This window comes from Cicer arietinum, chromosome 1 (genome assembly GCF_000331145.2).
Source record: "Cicer arietinum cultivar CDC Frontier isolate Library 1 chromosome 1, Cicar.CDCFrontier_v2.0, whole genome shotgun sequence".
Taxonomy (NCBI): domain Eukaryota; kingdom Viridiplantae; phylum Streptophyta; class Magnoliopsida; order Fabales; family Fabaceae; genus Cicer; species Cicer arietinum.
This window is the reverse complement of record NC_021160.2, coordinates 8774621-8790641: the sequence shown is the minus strand read 5'-3', so window position 1 is coordinate 8790641 and position 16021 is coordinate 8774621. Positions and strand designations below refer to the sequence as shown.

The following is a 16021-nucleotide window of genomic DNA, read 5'->3' as shown; positions in this document are numbered from 1 at the left end:
ATTATTATTATTATTATTATTATTATTATTATTATTATTATTATTATTATTATTGTGTAAGAAATTCTTTTTAGTTTTGAAAACTAAATACATTGTTACTATTAAATTGATTGTTTTATTGCTCTATGTTATTTTGACCATTTTTGAAAACTTGATTCAAGAAATTGTTTTATGAGTTGGAACGGTTGAAATCAATAAATAGATGTTAGGAAAGTCTTACTATTTGAAAGATTTCTTTATATTTATAAAATGTTAAAGTTGGTTTTAAAATAAGTGATTGATTATAGATTAAAAATTTTACAATCTAATCAATTAAAGGAGTTAGAAATGTAGTTATTAAAATAGTTGAAATACTTATTAGTATGAGTCAATAAATTAAAAGAGATGATTTTTATTTGGGTAAAATTTTATGTTGCCAAAGTTTGATTGTTGAAGAAATTTTTAGAAACCTTATTGATGTTAAAAATAATGATTTTTCTAGAAATAATAAATGTGTTGAAAGTTGTTATTATAGTTATCTCTTTTAAAAAGTTAAGATTATGATTTTTATGAGACAATTGTGTGGGTGCTTATTTATGAAATAATAATAATAATAATAATAATAATAATAATAATAATAATAATAATAATAATAATAATAATAATAATAATAATAATAATAATAATTTGGTTGTTATAAGGGAGTTTGTCTAAGTCTTAAATTATACACAAACTTTATTTGAGTAGGAATTAATAGTTGAAAGACAATTAAATACTAAGATAATTATTACTTATTTGAAGGTGTGAAGCATAATTCTAAAAATTATGGAAACAACATTGGTAACGGTAAGGGCACTCAATTTGTTTTTCTACTTGAATTATATGTGATATAAATATATTGTGATGTTGTGTATTGGTTTTGTTTGTATGGTATCTTCAAAATATGTGTTATATGAATTACATGTTTATGAATGATATTATGAGATTAAATAATTTACGTATTTTGATTGGTACTGGGTGATTATTCAAGGTGATGACTTTGTGTCTAAACTAGTTTGGTTTATGACAATATTGAATGGTTTTGAATGCTCTGGTTGAGTGATATATTTTGTTACTAACTAATGCGATAACATTCATGCATGCATTGGTGGTCTGAACTTAGTCATGAGTACGTGACGAAAATTCATTGTAAAAGCAACGTGATTCAGAAAAATACTCAACGGTGGAGTACTGACATTAAATCCTGAAGAACATCTGTCCAACGGTGGGACTCTTTGATCTACAGGGTGGTGATATTCCGGAATTATGTATTGACATATAATTTAATAAATAGGATTTCTGCATTTTGGTTGATTTGTATCTTTGGTGTTTTGTGATTTTAATTGTTAAATGAAGTATATCATTTATTTTTATTTTGCTATAACAATTATATATGCATGTCTATTTGCTTTCGCAACCAAAGGGGTTTTCGGATGAATAGACGAAATATTTCTTTTAATTTCTAAGATGGGTAATGGTGGTCAGCTTTAGGAATTTTATTTATGTTAGACTCTAGTTCATACCATTTATTATTTTTTTATTCTGCTGTGATATCTTTGAATTATAAAACTTGAGAATTTCTAATTAATTATCGATTGGTTGTTTAATTTATGTGTGGTTTAGTATTTTGTTTGCACGAGAATTAAAATATTAAAAAAATGGAATGAATTTAAAATTTAGTATTTCGAGATATGTCGCAAAACGTGGGATGTTACATTTATGAAATTTATCACCAAATTTAACATAATTTCAGCCTTATATACAACTTATCAACACATGTTAAATTGATTTTGTCATAAACTATCTATAATTGATATAGCAAATATTGATAGATATTTTGTCTGCACATGAATGAAATTAGTGATTGTGAGTCTCATTAGTTTATGAAACGTTTTATGTATTGTTAGTGTATTTTTAACTTTTTTAATCATTATGTTTGATTTCAAAATATGAATGATGATTATCTTAATTAATAATCAATTTGTTTGCACTATTTAAAATTATATACGAGCTTTGGGCCTTTGGACATTTCCACTTATGTATCTGCAATTTTTTTTGGACTACTTATGTATATGTAATTAAACAATTTATTTTCTCACTCTTTATATTCGTAAATCTTTAAAATATATTTATGAATTAACCAATTAAGAGATACTTTTTATTAAAATATATTTTTAAATTGGTCAATCTAAAATAAAACCGTATCAATTCATTAGCCAATGGGAACTATTGTCCTGACAACTTATTTTTGTTTGTTTTTTTATTAGTTGGAATTATTTTTATTAGTTAGAATGTTTTTTTTTTTAGTTTAATACACTTTTAACTATCATTATATTGCTTTTTTTACATCTTACCCATTCCACTTTTTTTTTTTTTTTTTTTTTTTTTTTTTTTTTTTTTTGTATTAGAGGATCAAATATCTCTTTTGAAAAAATATTACCGTTTATTTTCACTCACTTCATTATAACAACTTATAATACTATAGTCTATTACTTTTTAAAATTTTCAAGACTAATTAAATCTTCATGTTTTTCTTAATTAAAAACAACTTGAGCCTTTATTCTATATTCTTCTTTTGTGAAATTATTATATTGAATTTGTTGTCTTCAATAAACAATATTTTTTATTCGCCACTTATCTAAAGAGTATTAGATGGTATGAGAAGAAACTCTCAAATTAAAACTGAAAGATTGAGCTGGTTGTTTGCAATTAACTAAAAGATCTAGACATCTCCAATTTGTACCATACCAGCTTGGTAATTGGATACATGATTTGGTTATAAAATCTAAATAATATAAATTTTGTGTTATGTAATATTTTTTATAAATTATTTTATGGCGCAATTTTCATAAAATAAGTGATATTAATAATTTAAATTATGATATTGCTTAAAGGAAAATTATATATTTGTTACGAAGCAACGTGGTTATAAATTGTAAGAATAGTGGTTTGGACTTGTTCTCGTGGCTTTAAAGTGCACTTTTCCTTCTATTCTGTAAGGTTTTAGAAGTATCGTTGTCAATTTTTCTTCTTTTTAACATATTAAATTATAATTTTATACAGTCTCTTTTAACTTTCGATGATTTGAGTTTTAAAGATGTATATATTTTTTATATCATTATGGCATTTTTTACTTCTTGGGATAAGTTTATATAAAATCGTTGTATTCCTCGATTCCATTTCTTTCTTTTTTGGAGAATTTACCATGAAGGATGTCCATTGATGATAATATTTGGAAAACGGGTTGTACAATTGTGTTTATTTGTTCTCTTTGTGACCATGATGTTGAAACTACTCAAACATCTTTTCTTTGATTGTCCTTTTGCCTAACGCATTTGGTTGTGACTTGGGGGAATCTTAAAAACTAACTTACCTGCTTCTAGCCTTTTGTCTGTTTGGCATGTCTAATTGGAGTCCTCAAGTGAAAGATGTGGTCATATCGATGTGATGAATGTATTATCGTGCATATGATTTTGTTAGAATAAGTTTAGATTCTTCAATAAGAACACTCCTCTTCATCAGACAATTTCTCCAATTCTTCATCTTTTGACTTATTTTTGATATGTCTCTTATCTATCACATGTTACTTACCTAAAGCTAAAATAATTGTTCAAGTCATTTGACAATCTCCTCCTTGCTACATGATTAAATATAATACAAATGAAGCCGCTAAAGACAATATTGGACCTTCCACTTGTGGTTTTATTTTCAGAGACCGTAGTTCTATCTCTTGGATGTTTCGTTGTGTCTCTTGGTATTCACAATGTTCTTTTTGCGGAACTAATGAGTGTCATACTGACGATTGAGATATCTTTTGAGAAATGATGACATAACTTTTAGTTAGAATGTGATTTAAGTTTAGAGGTTGTCGCTTTCTGAAACTCACAACTTGTCCCTTACAGACTTCAAATTAGATGAAAAAATTGTATTTGTCTTACCTCCCAAATGAGGTTTCAATGTTCTTATATTTTTAGGGAGAAAAACTCTTGTGTCGATTTGGTGGTTAATTTTGGTATTTTCAATAAAAAATTTGTCTTGTGGAATGTTATTTTTATATTAAACTCTTTGACATTTGAAATAAAATACTATTATTTTTACATTAAAACTCATTATAAGTTTACGGCTAAACGTGTTTCAACGATAATAGTGCTAAGATAGATAATGTCTAAAAAAGTTTTCGTGTTAAACCTCAACCACATTTTAAAAAGAAAAAAATGTAGTATTTTTTCTAGTATGGAATGTGTATGTAGTATCAAAATCAAATTAATCAATATTGAACACAAATTTTGATTTTTCTTCGGTTGAAAAAATAATTTACTTGGCTTGCATATATTTTGCGAGAAAGGTATATCAATTTATTGATCAACTCAAATAATATACATTGATATTTTTTTACTACGAGATACATAGATATATAAAATAAAAAAGATCCAACAACCCAACAATTTTTACGACTAAAATTGAAGGATAAATGAACATACATACTAACATGATAATTTTTTTAAATTTATTTTATAGATAAAAATTACTCATATTTTAAAACGCTATTTCGTCTTACATATCACTCTTAAGAGAAACCGTAGTTGCATTGAAGTCATCGTTGACAATTTCTCCATTCCTTCTTTCTCCACCAAATCCAAACGGATATTTCTTTTGTTTATTAGGATTAAACACTCCAAAATGTTTTTCTAATTCCGGACTCTTTTGATTCTCATCAAACATAGCAAAAATATAAGTTTCGGTAGCCCAAGGCCTTCTTGGAGTACCTTTACCAACATGACGAATCAAATTATCAAGATAAATACGCGCGTTATCATACGAAGTAGCCGACCCTCCATCCGACGGCCACCCACTCTCCGACACAACGACATTCACCCAACCGATTCCGGTATTATCAAGGGCCGCATGTACCGAATCCAACATAGCATCAAACAAATTTTGGTACCCATATTGACCATCTTGTACCATAACATTTGGGGAGGTGAAAAGAGCATAAGGTAGAGATATATCACGTGGGTTACCAACATAGCTAAAATAAGGGTAAACATTAACAAGTAAAGGTGCACCCGCATATACCAAGTAACCAATAAAAGGATCTAAATAAGACCTCACATCACTTCTAAATGAACCTTTAGATGGAGGAAAAGAATTTCCAATAAGGGTCATATCAATAGAAGTTGAAACTTTAATTTGGTCATGAAGATTTTTAGCTCTTATTGCTTGATATATATTTTGTGTGGCGGGTAGAACATATTGTGCAAGCCAAGAAGAGCCACCAATTGGACTCACTTCATTACCAACTGCAATGTATTTGATTTTGACACTTGGATAGAAGTTAAGTACATTTTTTTGTACCCATTGAATTGCAATGTCATTGTTTGTGGCTAGACTTTGAAGATCTGAATTTGGTACACCAAGAATGAGTTCAATGCCTGAATTTCTCAATGCTTGTAGAGCAGCTTGATTTGGATCATAAAGTCTCATTCTTTTTATGTTGTTTGCTTTGTAGAGATCTATTACTTCGTTTGCTGGTGGTAGATTGTTTCCCATCATACCATAACATATTCCTATTTGAGCATCTGATATAATAAAAAATTAAAATTAATTATATATTTTATCATATATATAGTCAATATTTGCAAGTGCGGCTTGTATATACTACTGATTAACAATATAGTTTAATTTCCATATGTATTGGTTTTGTTTTAATTAGATTAGTGGCGAAACTCAATAAAAGTATTTCAAATTCAAATTTGCTTCCAAATATATTTAATGTTTCTGCCGATATCATTTGAATTGTATTTATCAAACTAATTTCTATATATGTTATTAGGGTAAAAATATTTTTTAGAGCCATCCGATGTCACTGCATATCCTTTTATTTATGTAATGTGATAACATATCATGTTTTTTTTTTGAATTTTATTAAATAGATAAATCAAGTGAAATAAAATAGATAATATAAGAAAGATAATCTTCAATTCAAATCGAGTGGAAGTATGAAAGTTAAAATAAAACAAATTAAATGATAAAGAGGAACGTTGATAGTCCATTTAACTTGATTTAAAGAAAAGAGAAACAAGTTCTAATCTTTTGACATATCAACGATCACAAAATTAAAATAGGATAAATTTTAATATATATCTGTAAAAGTATTTTTATATTAACCATACATACAAATTTAATTAAACCTAATTCATACCAACATGGTCAATTTTGTTTGTTTGATTTAAAAATCACTCAATTTGTTTTTATAAGAGACGATGATCAACATTTAATGGGACTAATTATATTAACCATACATACAAATTTAATTAAACCTAATTCATATGAACATGGTCAATTTTTTTGTTTGCTTTAAAAACCAGTCAGTTTGTTTTTATAAGAGATCGATCATAATCAACATTTAATGGGACCAATTATATTAGGATTTAGATCTTTTCATTATGTTCATTTTAAAAATTGGTCAATTTGTTTGTATAAGAGATCGATCACGATCAACATTTAATTTGGATTAATTTTGGATATTCTCATTACGTTTTTTTTTAAATAAAAAATAAAAATCGTCCAGTTTGTTTTTATAAAGATCAATCATGATCAATATTTAATGGGACTAATTATATTAAGATTTGGATCTTCTCATGTTTATTATCTCATTATTAAAATGCATTAAGTGATACTTATATTTTTCTAAATTGTAAATCTTAATTCACTACGTTGTTTTGACAATTTAGTCACAGACTCACAGTTATATTACACGAATCTACTTCAACCACACACACACACACATATATATAATTGAGTTTTATTAAGTAATACAATTCATCAAAGAAAATCAACCATCACACCGATAAGATTGAAAATTAATTAATTAATTAGGACATTTTAATTTGCTGGTAAGATCTATAGTAATATGACTTTTTTAGGCTAATATAATAGTAGTATGGTTGCCTAAAAAAATAGTAGTATGAAATATGTATTATTTTACATATATACTAGCAAATTGAATGATTTCCCCGAGCAACTTGCTATTAATTAAAAGAAAAATCTAAAACTCAAATTAGAAGAGAAATAAGAAATTAAATAATCAGATCAAGTATAAATCAGAAGCAAAAAATTAAATTATATATAAATCAATAATTAAAAGTTGTGAATGAAGTTTTGTACAAAAATAAGATATAATAAACAGATAACTCTAGATAAATTATATAACGAAAAATTATAATTTACAAAAATATAATATAAAAGGATAAACTCTAACCTAAGGGATAATTTAATACGTATGTACTAACGGTATAAAAAATATACAAAAATTCAACTAAATATCACCGTTTAAATATGTCATAACATTATTTATATCAACTATTAATCCAAATAAACTTAATGGTGAGAACAATAGGAATTTTCTAATGTAATCTAGTTAAGTTAAATACATATAAATTAAATTCTTAATATAATGTAATGAAAACAATAGGAATTTGCAATCTTTATAATACCAACCTGCCGTGGGAATAAGATTTATTGTGAATAGTCCCAAAAGAAACAGTGGTGAAGCCAAAGAGAACTTATGGGTTCTAGCATAGAGAGAATGCATGATGGAAAATTTAGTATAAACTTCAAATGAATTAAAGAAGGATTTGCCTTTCTAGGCACTCTGAATTAACATCTTATGCTATTGATGTGTGTATATATACATCTTGCTGACCATATCTCACAATTAATTTTGAAATGTTAATTATATATATAAATCTAAATAAGTATATATTTCCAGCAGCCTTCCTTCCACCTAATAAATATACAATGTTTATCTTCTTTTTTTTTGTCGGTTTTATCTTGGAAGTCATGGTCTTTGTAATCATTTTTGTCTTTAAACTTATATTGGGAAAAATCCTCCCTCTTTCTCTTTGTCTATTATGACGGTTAACTTGATGAAGTGGTGTTTGGTTGTGTTAATACAGTGGTAAAAATTAAATTTAAATAAATTGATTTTATTGATTCTATATTAAAATTAATTAAATGTAAACTAATTTATATTTAAATATATTTATATAAATAACTTAAAAAATAAATTCAAAAGTTAAAAATTAATTTAGAATTAAAATCAATTTTAAAAGTAAATTTAACTCTAATTGAGAACATTTAAGGATCTCAAAATTAATTCTACACTAGAGCCATTTAAGAGTACTCTTAAAAAAGTGCAACCAAAGATAATCTCAATTGGATGCTATATTACTTTGTTTGATGGTCATCACACAGATTCACATATTATCATATATAACTCATTTTGCAAGGAAAAATTCATATTTAATATATAATCAACATAAATTAAAAGCAAACTAGTCACTTAAAAAGTTCACAATTTAAGCAGTTGTCAATGGACGTTGTACACGTTAATTAATCAATGTCTACTTTTATTTTACTTTTTTATAAGCAAAATATATTAATTTAATTATATAGTGGATAATTAAATCTACAGTGACAATTTTTATCTTATCGTAACATGAGGAGAAATATAACCCATATAATAAATGAATTTAAGTGATATATACTAATCATTAAAAAAAATTATATCATCAGTTAACCACAACTATTCTATCACATATATTTTACTTTAATTCTTTTTATTTTAAATATCATGATATAAATAAAAATTTGTAATTAATTGATATTGTAAAAAACTTTATATTCAATGTATCAAAATTAATATCATAAAAAATATGTACAAATTAATAGAGTGCATATGCATGCATAACTATTCCTAAATACTATTTTATAGTTAAAATAATACAGATAAAGATAAATTCATGCATGGTTTATAATAGTAACAATGTTTGAAATTAACTTCTGAACCTAAGAAGATCGAGTTGACAAGTCAAATCGAAGGATCGGCCACAATGAATTTTATCGTTTCGATAATTAAACACTAACTAGGTCTTAAGATATTTATATGAATTTATAAAGCATTACTGCTCTATTCGTTTTAAAATACATATGATAAAAAATAATTTAACGAAAATTATTGTATTTAATGAAAAATTTAAATTAAATAAAGACTTCTTTAACTTCTTTTTACTTAATTCAAGACACGAAAATTGATAACTCCACAAAAAATTGAGTTTGAAATAAACTTGTTTATATTATGATATAATAAATAAAAATATATTAAATTTTATTTCGATACAATATAATATTAAGCTAACTTATAAAAAATAGTTGTTATATTGCTAGAATCATATATTTTCCCTCTAAAAAAAGTTGCTAGGATAAGTGTAGATGTAGATAATCAACTCATTGCAAAATTTGAATGCATGCACTAAGAAAAGTGTTACCAACTAGACGCTATTTTATAAAGAAAATGTAAGCATGATAAATTTCAACTTAATTAATCTAAGTTTATCATATCAACTAGTTGGTAATAATAATTAGAGGACCACATTTCCAAATAATAATTTCGTGAAAGGTTTGTGTTTTTTTTTTCTTTTGAAAAGTAATTAGAATTCTTGATGACCATGTTCAACTTTGGATGGTATATCATCTATACCGATATATATATTATATTTAAATGCAATATTTTTGGTCTTTCAAAAATAACCACATTCAATCCTCAATTGATCTTGCATGAATTAGTCGATTATATTGCATCAACTATTAGCTGATTTTGCATCGATTCAAATTCTAACATATGCATGCACCAAGTGGAGTTGTACCTATATTATTAGGCAGCTGCCATTGACTCATTTTATATAGAGCTAGTTGATGATGCTCCTAGCAATCGAGTAATGGGACTCACAAATGTATATATATCCATTACGATGACAAATTGACAATATAGGTATAATTCAATTTTAGTTTGTAGCTTCTAATAATAAAAAATAAAATCTACGATAAGTGGTCCTGGCGGCTAGTATAGAAGATACTTTTAAATTAACTTTAAGCACTATCGTACGTCGTATATATAATTTGTTTTAAGAATTTAGTTTATATACATTATTTAAATAATTTTTATATTATTAATTAGTTATAATTGTTAAATTATTAAAAATATTTAATTTTATTATAATTAGTTTTAAATCAAGTCCATAAATATTCATGATATACTTTACAGTATAAATAACAATTAAACTCTTATTTTAAAAGAGTTTTTTGTGTGTGTGTGATTTTAAGGATTTCCACTATTTGTCTAGCCTAGTATATATTTTTCCGATCAAGACTATTTCTCAAGTAATTGAGATTTATGAGTGACATTTCACAACATATGTTTTTATATAGTTTTTTAGATTCTAAGCTGTATTTCGGTACAAAATAATAAATATATTTTATAAATGACAAATTAATTATGAGAGACTATGATTCTTAAGAGTTGTTTTCCAAGATAAGGATTAAGGATGGATGAATGAATCCATATCTGTTATGAGAAGAGGGCGACTTTGCTAATTATAGTGACGTCTTTGTAAGAGCCCCACAAGAAATGATATATAGACTATACTAAATTTTAAAATACACAAACTTCAACTTGAAACTCACCGTGGAGTTTGAAAATCATTAAGGTTTAGGTTGCTATGCATAGTAGTTGTATACGACCCCTTCAAAAATATTTGGCCGTACACAAATTAATGCAATTTTTTAAAGGGTGATTTTTGCCCAAAAATAATTTTAAATCACTTTATTTAATATAGTAAAAAAATAGTTAAATAAATTTTTTATTTTTATAAAATCTCATTATTTTATTTTTAGTCATCATAGAAAATTTCATCAACTTTTAATTTCTTAATATTTTTTGTTTGCATTTTAGGTCTTTGATATTCAACTAACAATTGTGTATTTTTTGAATTTTTGAATGATTTTTTTTACTGATATTTACTACATGTTTAATAACACTTTCTTGCAAAAAATTAAAACTTTTCAACAAAAGATGAATTAAATATAAATTTTTAAACTTTTTATCCTTAAAAAATCATATATTACACAAGTTATTTACACTGGTATATATTATCCTATTACTCAATAGAGTTTAACAATTATGTCAAATTTAATGTTTTATTAAATGAACAATTTATTTTAAAGAATAATTCATTATGTTAACATAATAAGTAACATAACACATTAACTAAATTTCCTTATATCCAACATGTACGTGCAACATGAATTGCAAGGTAACTATATAGTGTTGTATTTAACTATTTGCAAGAAAAAGATCGAATCACTGAAAAGTTGTCGTCGTTGTCCTTTTGTCGTATTGAAGACACTCTAGGCATTACGAGATCCACCTCGGATCAAGAACAATAACAAATCATACCATCAAGAACAACTAATTAACAAAATGATACAAGTGGGAAACAAGTTTTCGCACAATTCAATGATGTTGCAAATTTTTGTAGATCGACGACTTTTCTCAAATTTGAGAAACATTCATTATTATAAACATTGAATATCTTTTTAGCATTTGGAAATATACTAGTCCCCTTTACTTTAGTATAAGATGGGCAGAAAGCATCACCTATTGACTAACAACATAGATTCATATCATCTTACCCAACACGACCATTCTAAAATTTTATAGCACGTTACATAGGACAATAATAATTAAAAGGGACAAGACATTTTCTAATGAAAAGATGGACAGCCATAGAGTTCATTTCACTTAATCAAATTGATAAACATAAACTTAAAGTCTCACATTTTGACCTTATGGAAAATACACGATTACGAGGTTTTAGTCACCACACATGAATTTCTATACAAAATGTGACTTGCCATAATCAATATTTATAGGACTCATCCAAACACTTCAAGTTCGGTTATACTTTCCTTTTGTTGTGCGATAGCTAAGTTCTATTATCCAAACACAACTATATAGATCAAATTGAATACAAAAACAAAAACGCTCTCAATTTTTTTTTATAATGAATTATATATTTTTCTGTCTTGTTAATTTAATTTTTTCTTATAGTGTATTATACCTATAATATAATTTTCTATTTATTTCAATGACTTAAAATTAAACTCTAAGTCGAAAAATAATTTCTTTCATTTTCTAGAATGGATTTTAAATAGCAAAGTTCACTTTAACACTCTCTTTTTCATACTCTTCTGTTATTAGATGAAATATACGTGTGTCCTACCACTTTAATAAGATTGTTATGTTGAAAAGCGATTAACCTTCTGATGATTGGTTTGCAGTTAATTATGATAATGCAAGAATTTATCTTGATAATTTAATTAGGTAGGATAAACTTATAGGCGGGACTCCAATGATGTCCGGGCCCATAGAGACTTGCATATTTGGGTTGTTTGATGAGAATAAGAAGAAAAAGATAAAATAGATAATTTGTGTCAAATTGTATAAAAAAATATAAAGTTAAATTTTTTTTTTAAAGGTAAAATTAGGATTTTATTAAAATGTAGAGGTAGGAGTATAATTAGGTAGGTAAATGGTAGAATTTTGCTAAAGAAGTATCCATTTGGGTTTAAGGGGAAAATGGATTGGGGAATTGATAGGCCTTTGCTCAATGTCTCTGTTCCTCTTAAGAGTGACATTTAATTATGTAATTAGGGTTGCTCTCTCTATGTATGAAATAAATTAATTGGTTGTCACCTCTTTACTATCTTGTAATCGTACTCCCTCCCTCCCACAACAAGTTTGATAATATATTCTAATTAGAAATTATGTAAAAAATATTAATTAAAGAATATAATTAAATAAAACAATTAAAATAGCATTGAAATATAAAAGTAACCTTCTTATTGAGACAATTTATGTTTACAAATGCGATAGTCATTCTCATATGGAGATCGAGTAGAATAACTCAGTACTTTATTTTAATTTAAATAAGTTTTTAGTCTATGTAAAAAATTTATGTTTTTTAGTCCTTACAATATTATCCCGCAAACAATTTTAGTCTTTATTAAAATGTAAATATATATTTTGAATGATTTTTTCATAGATGTACTTACAACATTAAAAAAAGTTTATCAACAAAAAATGGTCTAAAAATTCGATTTCTAAGTCCATATTTTCTTACTTTTATCTTGAGTTTATTGCATTTAAAAAATTCATATTTATTTCATTCGAAGCTAAAAAAAATTAAATTTTTGTTGAAAACTTTTTTCAATGTTTGAATTATACTTTTAAATATCATACAAAAAAAATTTAATTTTAAAAATTAAATGACAATTAAACATGTTTCGTTTTAGTAAAGACTAAAATTATTTGCACAATAATTTTTTAGAAACTAAATAATGTATCTTTATTTTACAACTCTTAAAAACAAAATTTTATAAAGACTAAAAACTTATTTTAACATTTATTTTTTTAACAAGCATGTAATAGCAAAAGTTATTAATATTATATGAAACGTAAAATAATACTCCCTACGATAAAATAATGGAGTGTAATAATTAAAGTTATCCACACTTTTTAATGAAATAAGCTAGTGAATCTAATTTCTATATATAGTAAAACGAGTTTTGTGTACTTTGTAGACTGATCGATACTCCCTCCATCTTATATATATTATGTCCTCTTTTAAAATATTTATTTGTTTTAAACTATTTATTATTTTATAATATCAATATATCATTCTTACTTTTTCTCAATGTTACTCTTGTTTATCAGTGGTTTCAGTTATATTTTAGACAAATAATAAATGAAGTACATGCAATATTGTTTTAGTGTTAACGTATTATTTTAATTGAAAATATGAAATGAAGTACATGCAATAATGTTTTAGTGTTAACATATTATTTTACATTGAAAATTTTTTTAAGTAACTATTTTCAAAATAATTTTTGTACATTATAAATAACACATACTTAGCCAAAAAATATAAGACACAATATAATTAGGTGAATTAAGATTTAATAAATAAGAGTATCTTAATAAAAAGTAATAATAAATGTTTTGCTGATATTCTAAAAAGTAAAATTAAACAAATGCATAAACTTTATAGTACAATTATATGAAAATATTGGTTGCCAAAAAACAGTGCGAAATAATTCTCTCACACTAGTGATAGGAAGCTATGTATTTCATTAATTTTCTTGAAAGATGGATTTGTTTCTCCTCAATTTTGACTTTTACACTACAAGAAATTTAAGATTTTGTTTAGATTCTATTTTAATCTTCTTTTTGAGATGTTTATTACCACTATCAAATCCACGTATTAGTTTGACGTTTGTATGTTTTGATTTTGAACGTTTGTTCTTGTTTGAGTTTAATTAGTTTGATGTTAATATTAAAGTCTAGAGTATGTATGAAAAAGTAAGGTTGAATTTAATATATATACTTATATGTTTTTTCAAACAACATATATTTAGAATCGTCAAAAAATAGAAGACATTTTTTTGAGTCAAGTTGCCGGTCTAATCATGTAACAACATCATTAGTTGTCCGTCGCATCACCTCTAAAAGTAATGTTAGTATTGTGACTCTTCTCCGTTGGAATTGTGTTTGAATTTTTTCATTTGCTTTGGAACCTAAGATTTGTTCAATCAACTCTTGCATGTATGAATTAAAAAACCTTCATTTTTCTTTTTTCTTTTGTTTATAAGGGTTTAACATATATAGTATAATTGCAAATTAAGATTAAAAAATATAATTCCAAAAGTTTTATATACCAGTCTACTTCAATGCAAACTCTTCCGAATACACAAAGACTTCAATGCAAACTCTTTCGAAAACACAAATTTAAGGTATAAGAAAAAACATATATTTACACATTATCTTATCATGTTTATGTATCATGATATTTTTTAGAGATGTGATAGAATAGTGACTAATATAACAAAAAGGGTAGTGTTAAAATATGATATGACATAAATAATATAAAATAAAATGACAAAACTATGTATAATTTTTTGAAACATATTCTATTCTAGTACTTTTTAATTTGTTTTGGTGTTTTTTCTATTCATGTGTTTTGTCTCAACATATGATAAAATTTTAATTAAAAAACACAACAGATATATGTGATAAGATTGATATATTGTATTTTTCTTAGTTGACTAACCAATAAATTAAAATAAAGTATGACGTTAACTTATCATAACTCATCTCTTTTATTTGGAACTTATTCATAATATTTATATAAATATATTGACAATACATGAGAGAGAAAGAACTCCATATTTGAAACACTACTTGCTATGTATTCTAGTTAGACCGTATGAGTTATGAGTGCAAATAAACAAAGCTATTCGTGAATTATTCCGGTTTGATCCGTTAAATGTTTGTTCAAACTCGTTAGTTTGAACAAAGGAAGTTAGAGTTTTGTACCAGGCACCCCCCCAATTTGACCTGCCACCCCTCCAGTTATGCTTAAAAGACAATTTTACCCTCTATCACATATATAAAAACCAAAAAAAAATTTTATCCACACTTTTCACCAAATCATTCGAACATTTCAAATATTCGATCCAGAATCAACCTAACCTTCGAAGATCTCAAACATTCGAAACGCAAAAGTAAGTTCCCCTTCGAAAATTTGCAGTTTTTGAAAATTTCGAAATGCATTTGTATGATTCAATTCCAGAAGTTTCGAAAGTTTCCTTGAATATGAAACCTTCGAAATGCATTCCTCGAACATTTTGAAATCTTCGAAACGAGAAACTTTCGAAAGTTTCTTGAATTGAAATCTTCGAAATGCAATGCCAGGTGAAACTTTCGAAAGTTCTGGGAAAGTTTCGAAACGCTTGTTCGAAAGTTTGGATCTGGGAAATGTTCGAAACCCAGTTTCGAAAGTTTGAATCTGGGAAATGTTCGAAACCCAGTTTCGAAGGTTTGAATCTGGGAAATGTTCGAAACCCAGTTTCGAAGGTTTGAATGGGGGAAATGTTCGAAACCCAATTTCGAAGGTTTGAATCTGGGAAATGTTCGAAACCCAATTTCGAAGGTTTGAATCTGGGAAATGTTCGAAACCCAATTTCGAAGGTTTGAATCTGGGAAATGTTCGAAACCCAATTTCGAAGGTTTGAATCTGGGAAATGTTCGAAACCCAGTTTCGAA

The 16021-nt window shown here is 25.9% G+C and overlaps 1 protein-coding gene across 1 annotated transcript; it reads right to left on the bottom strand.

Annotated features, from left to right (window-relative positions):
- Window positions 1–4350: 4350 nt before the first annotated feature.
- Window positions 4351–7674, bottom strand: LOC101489131 (glucan endo-1,3-beta-glucosidase). The gene is made up of 2 exons (NM_001364754.1): window positions 7519–7674; window positions 4351–5597 (listed from the first exon to the last, which is right to left on the bottom strand). Exons 1-2 carry the CDS (start codon window positions 7610–7612, stop codon window positions 4573–4575), a joined length of 1119 nt encoding a protein of 372 aa, NP_001351683.1. The 5' UTR covers window positions 7613–7674; the 3' UTR covers window positions 4351–4572.
- Between the last annotated feature and the right edge of the window lie 8347 nt (window positions 7675–16021).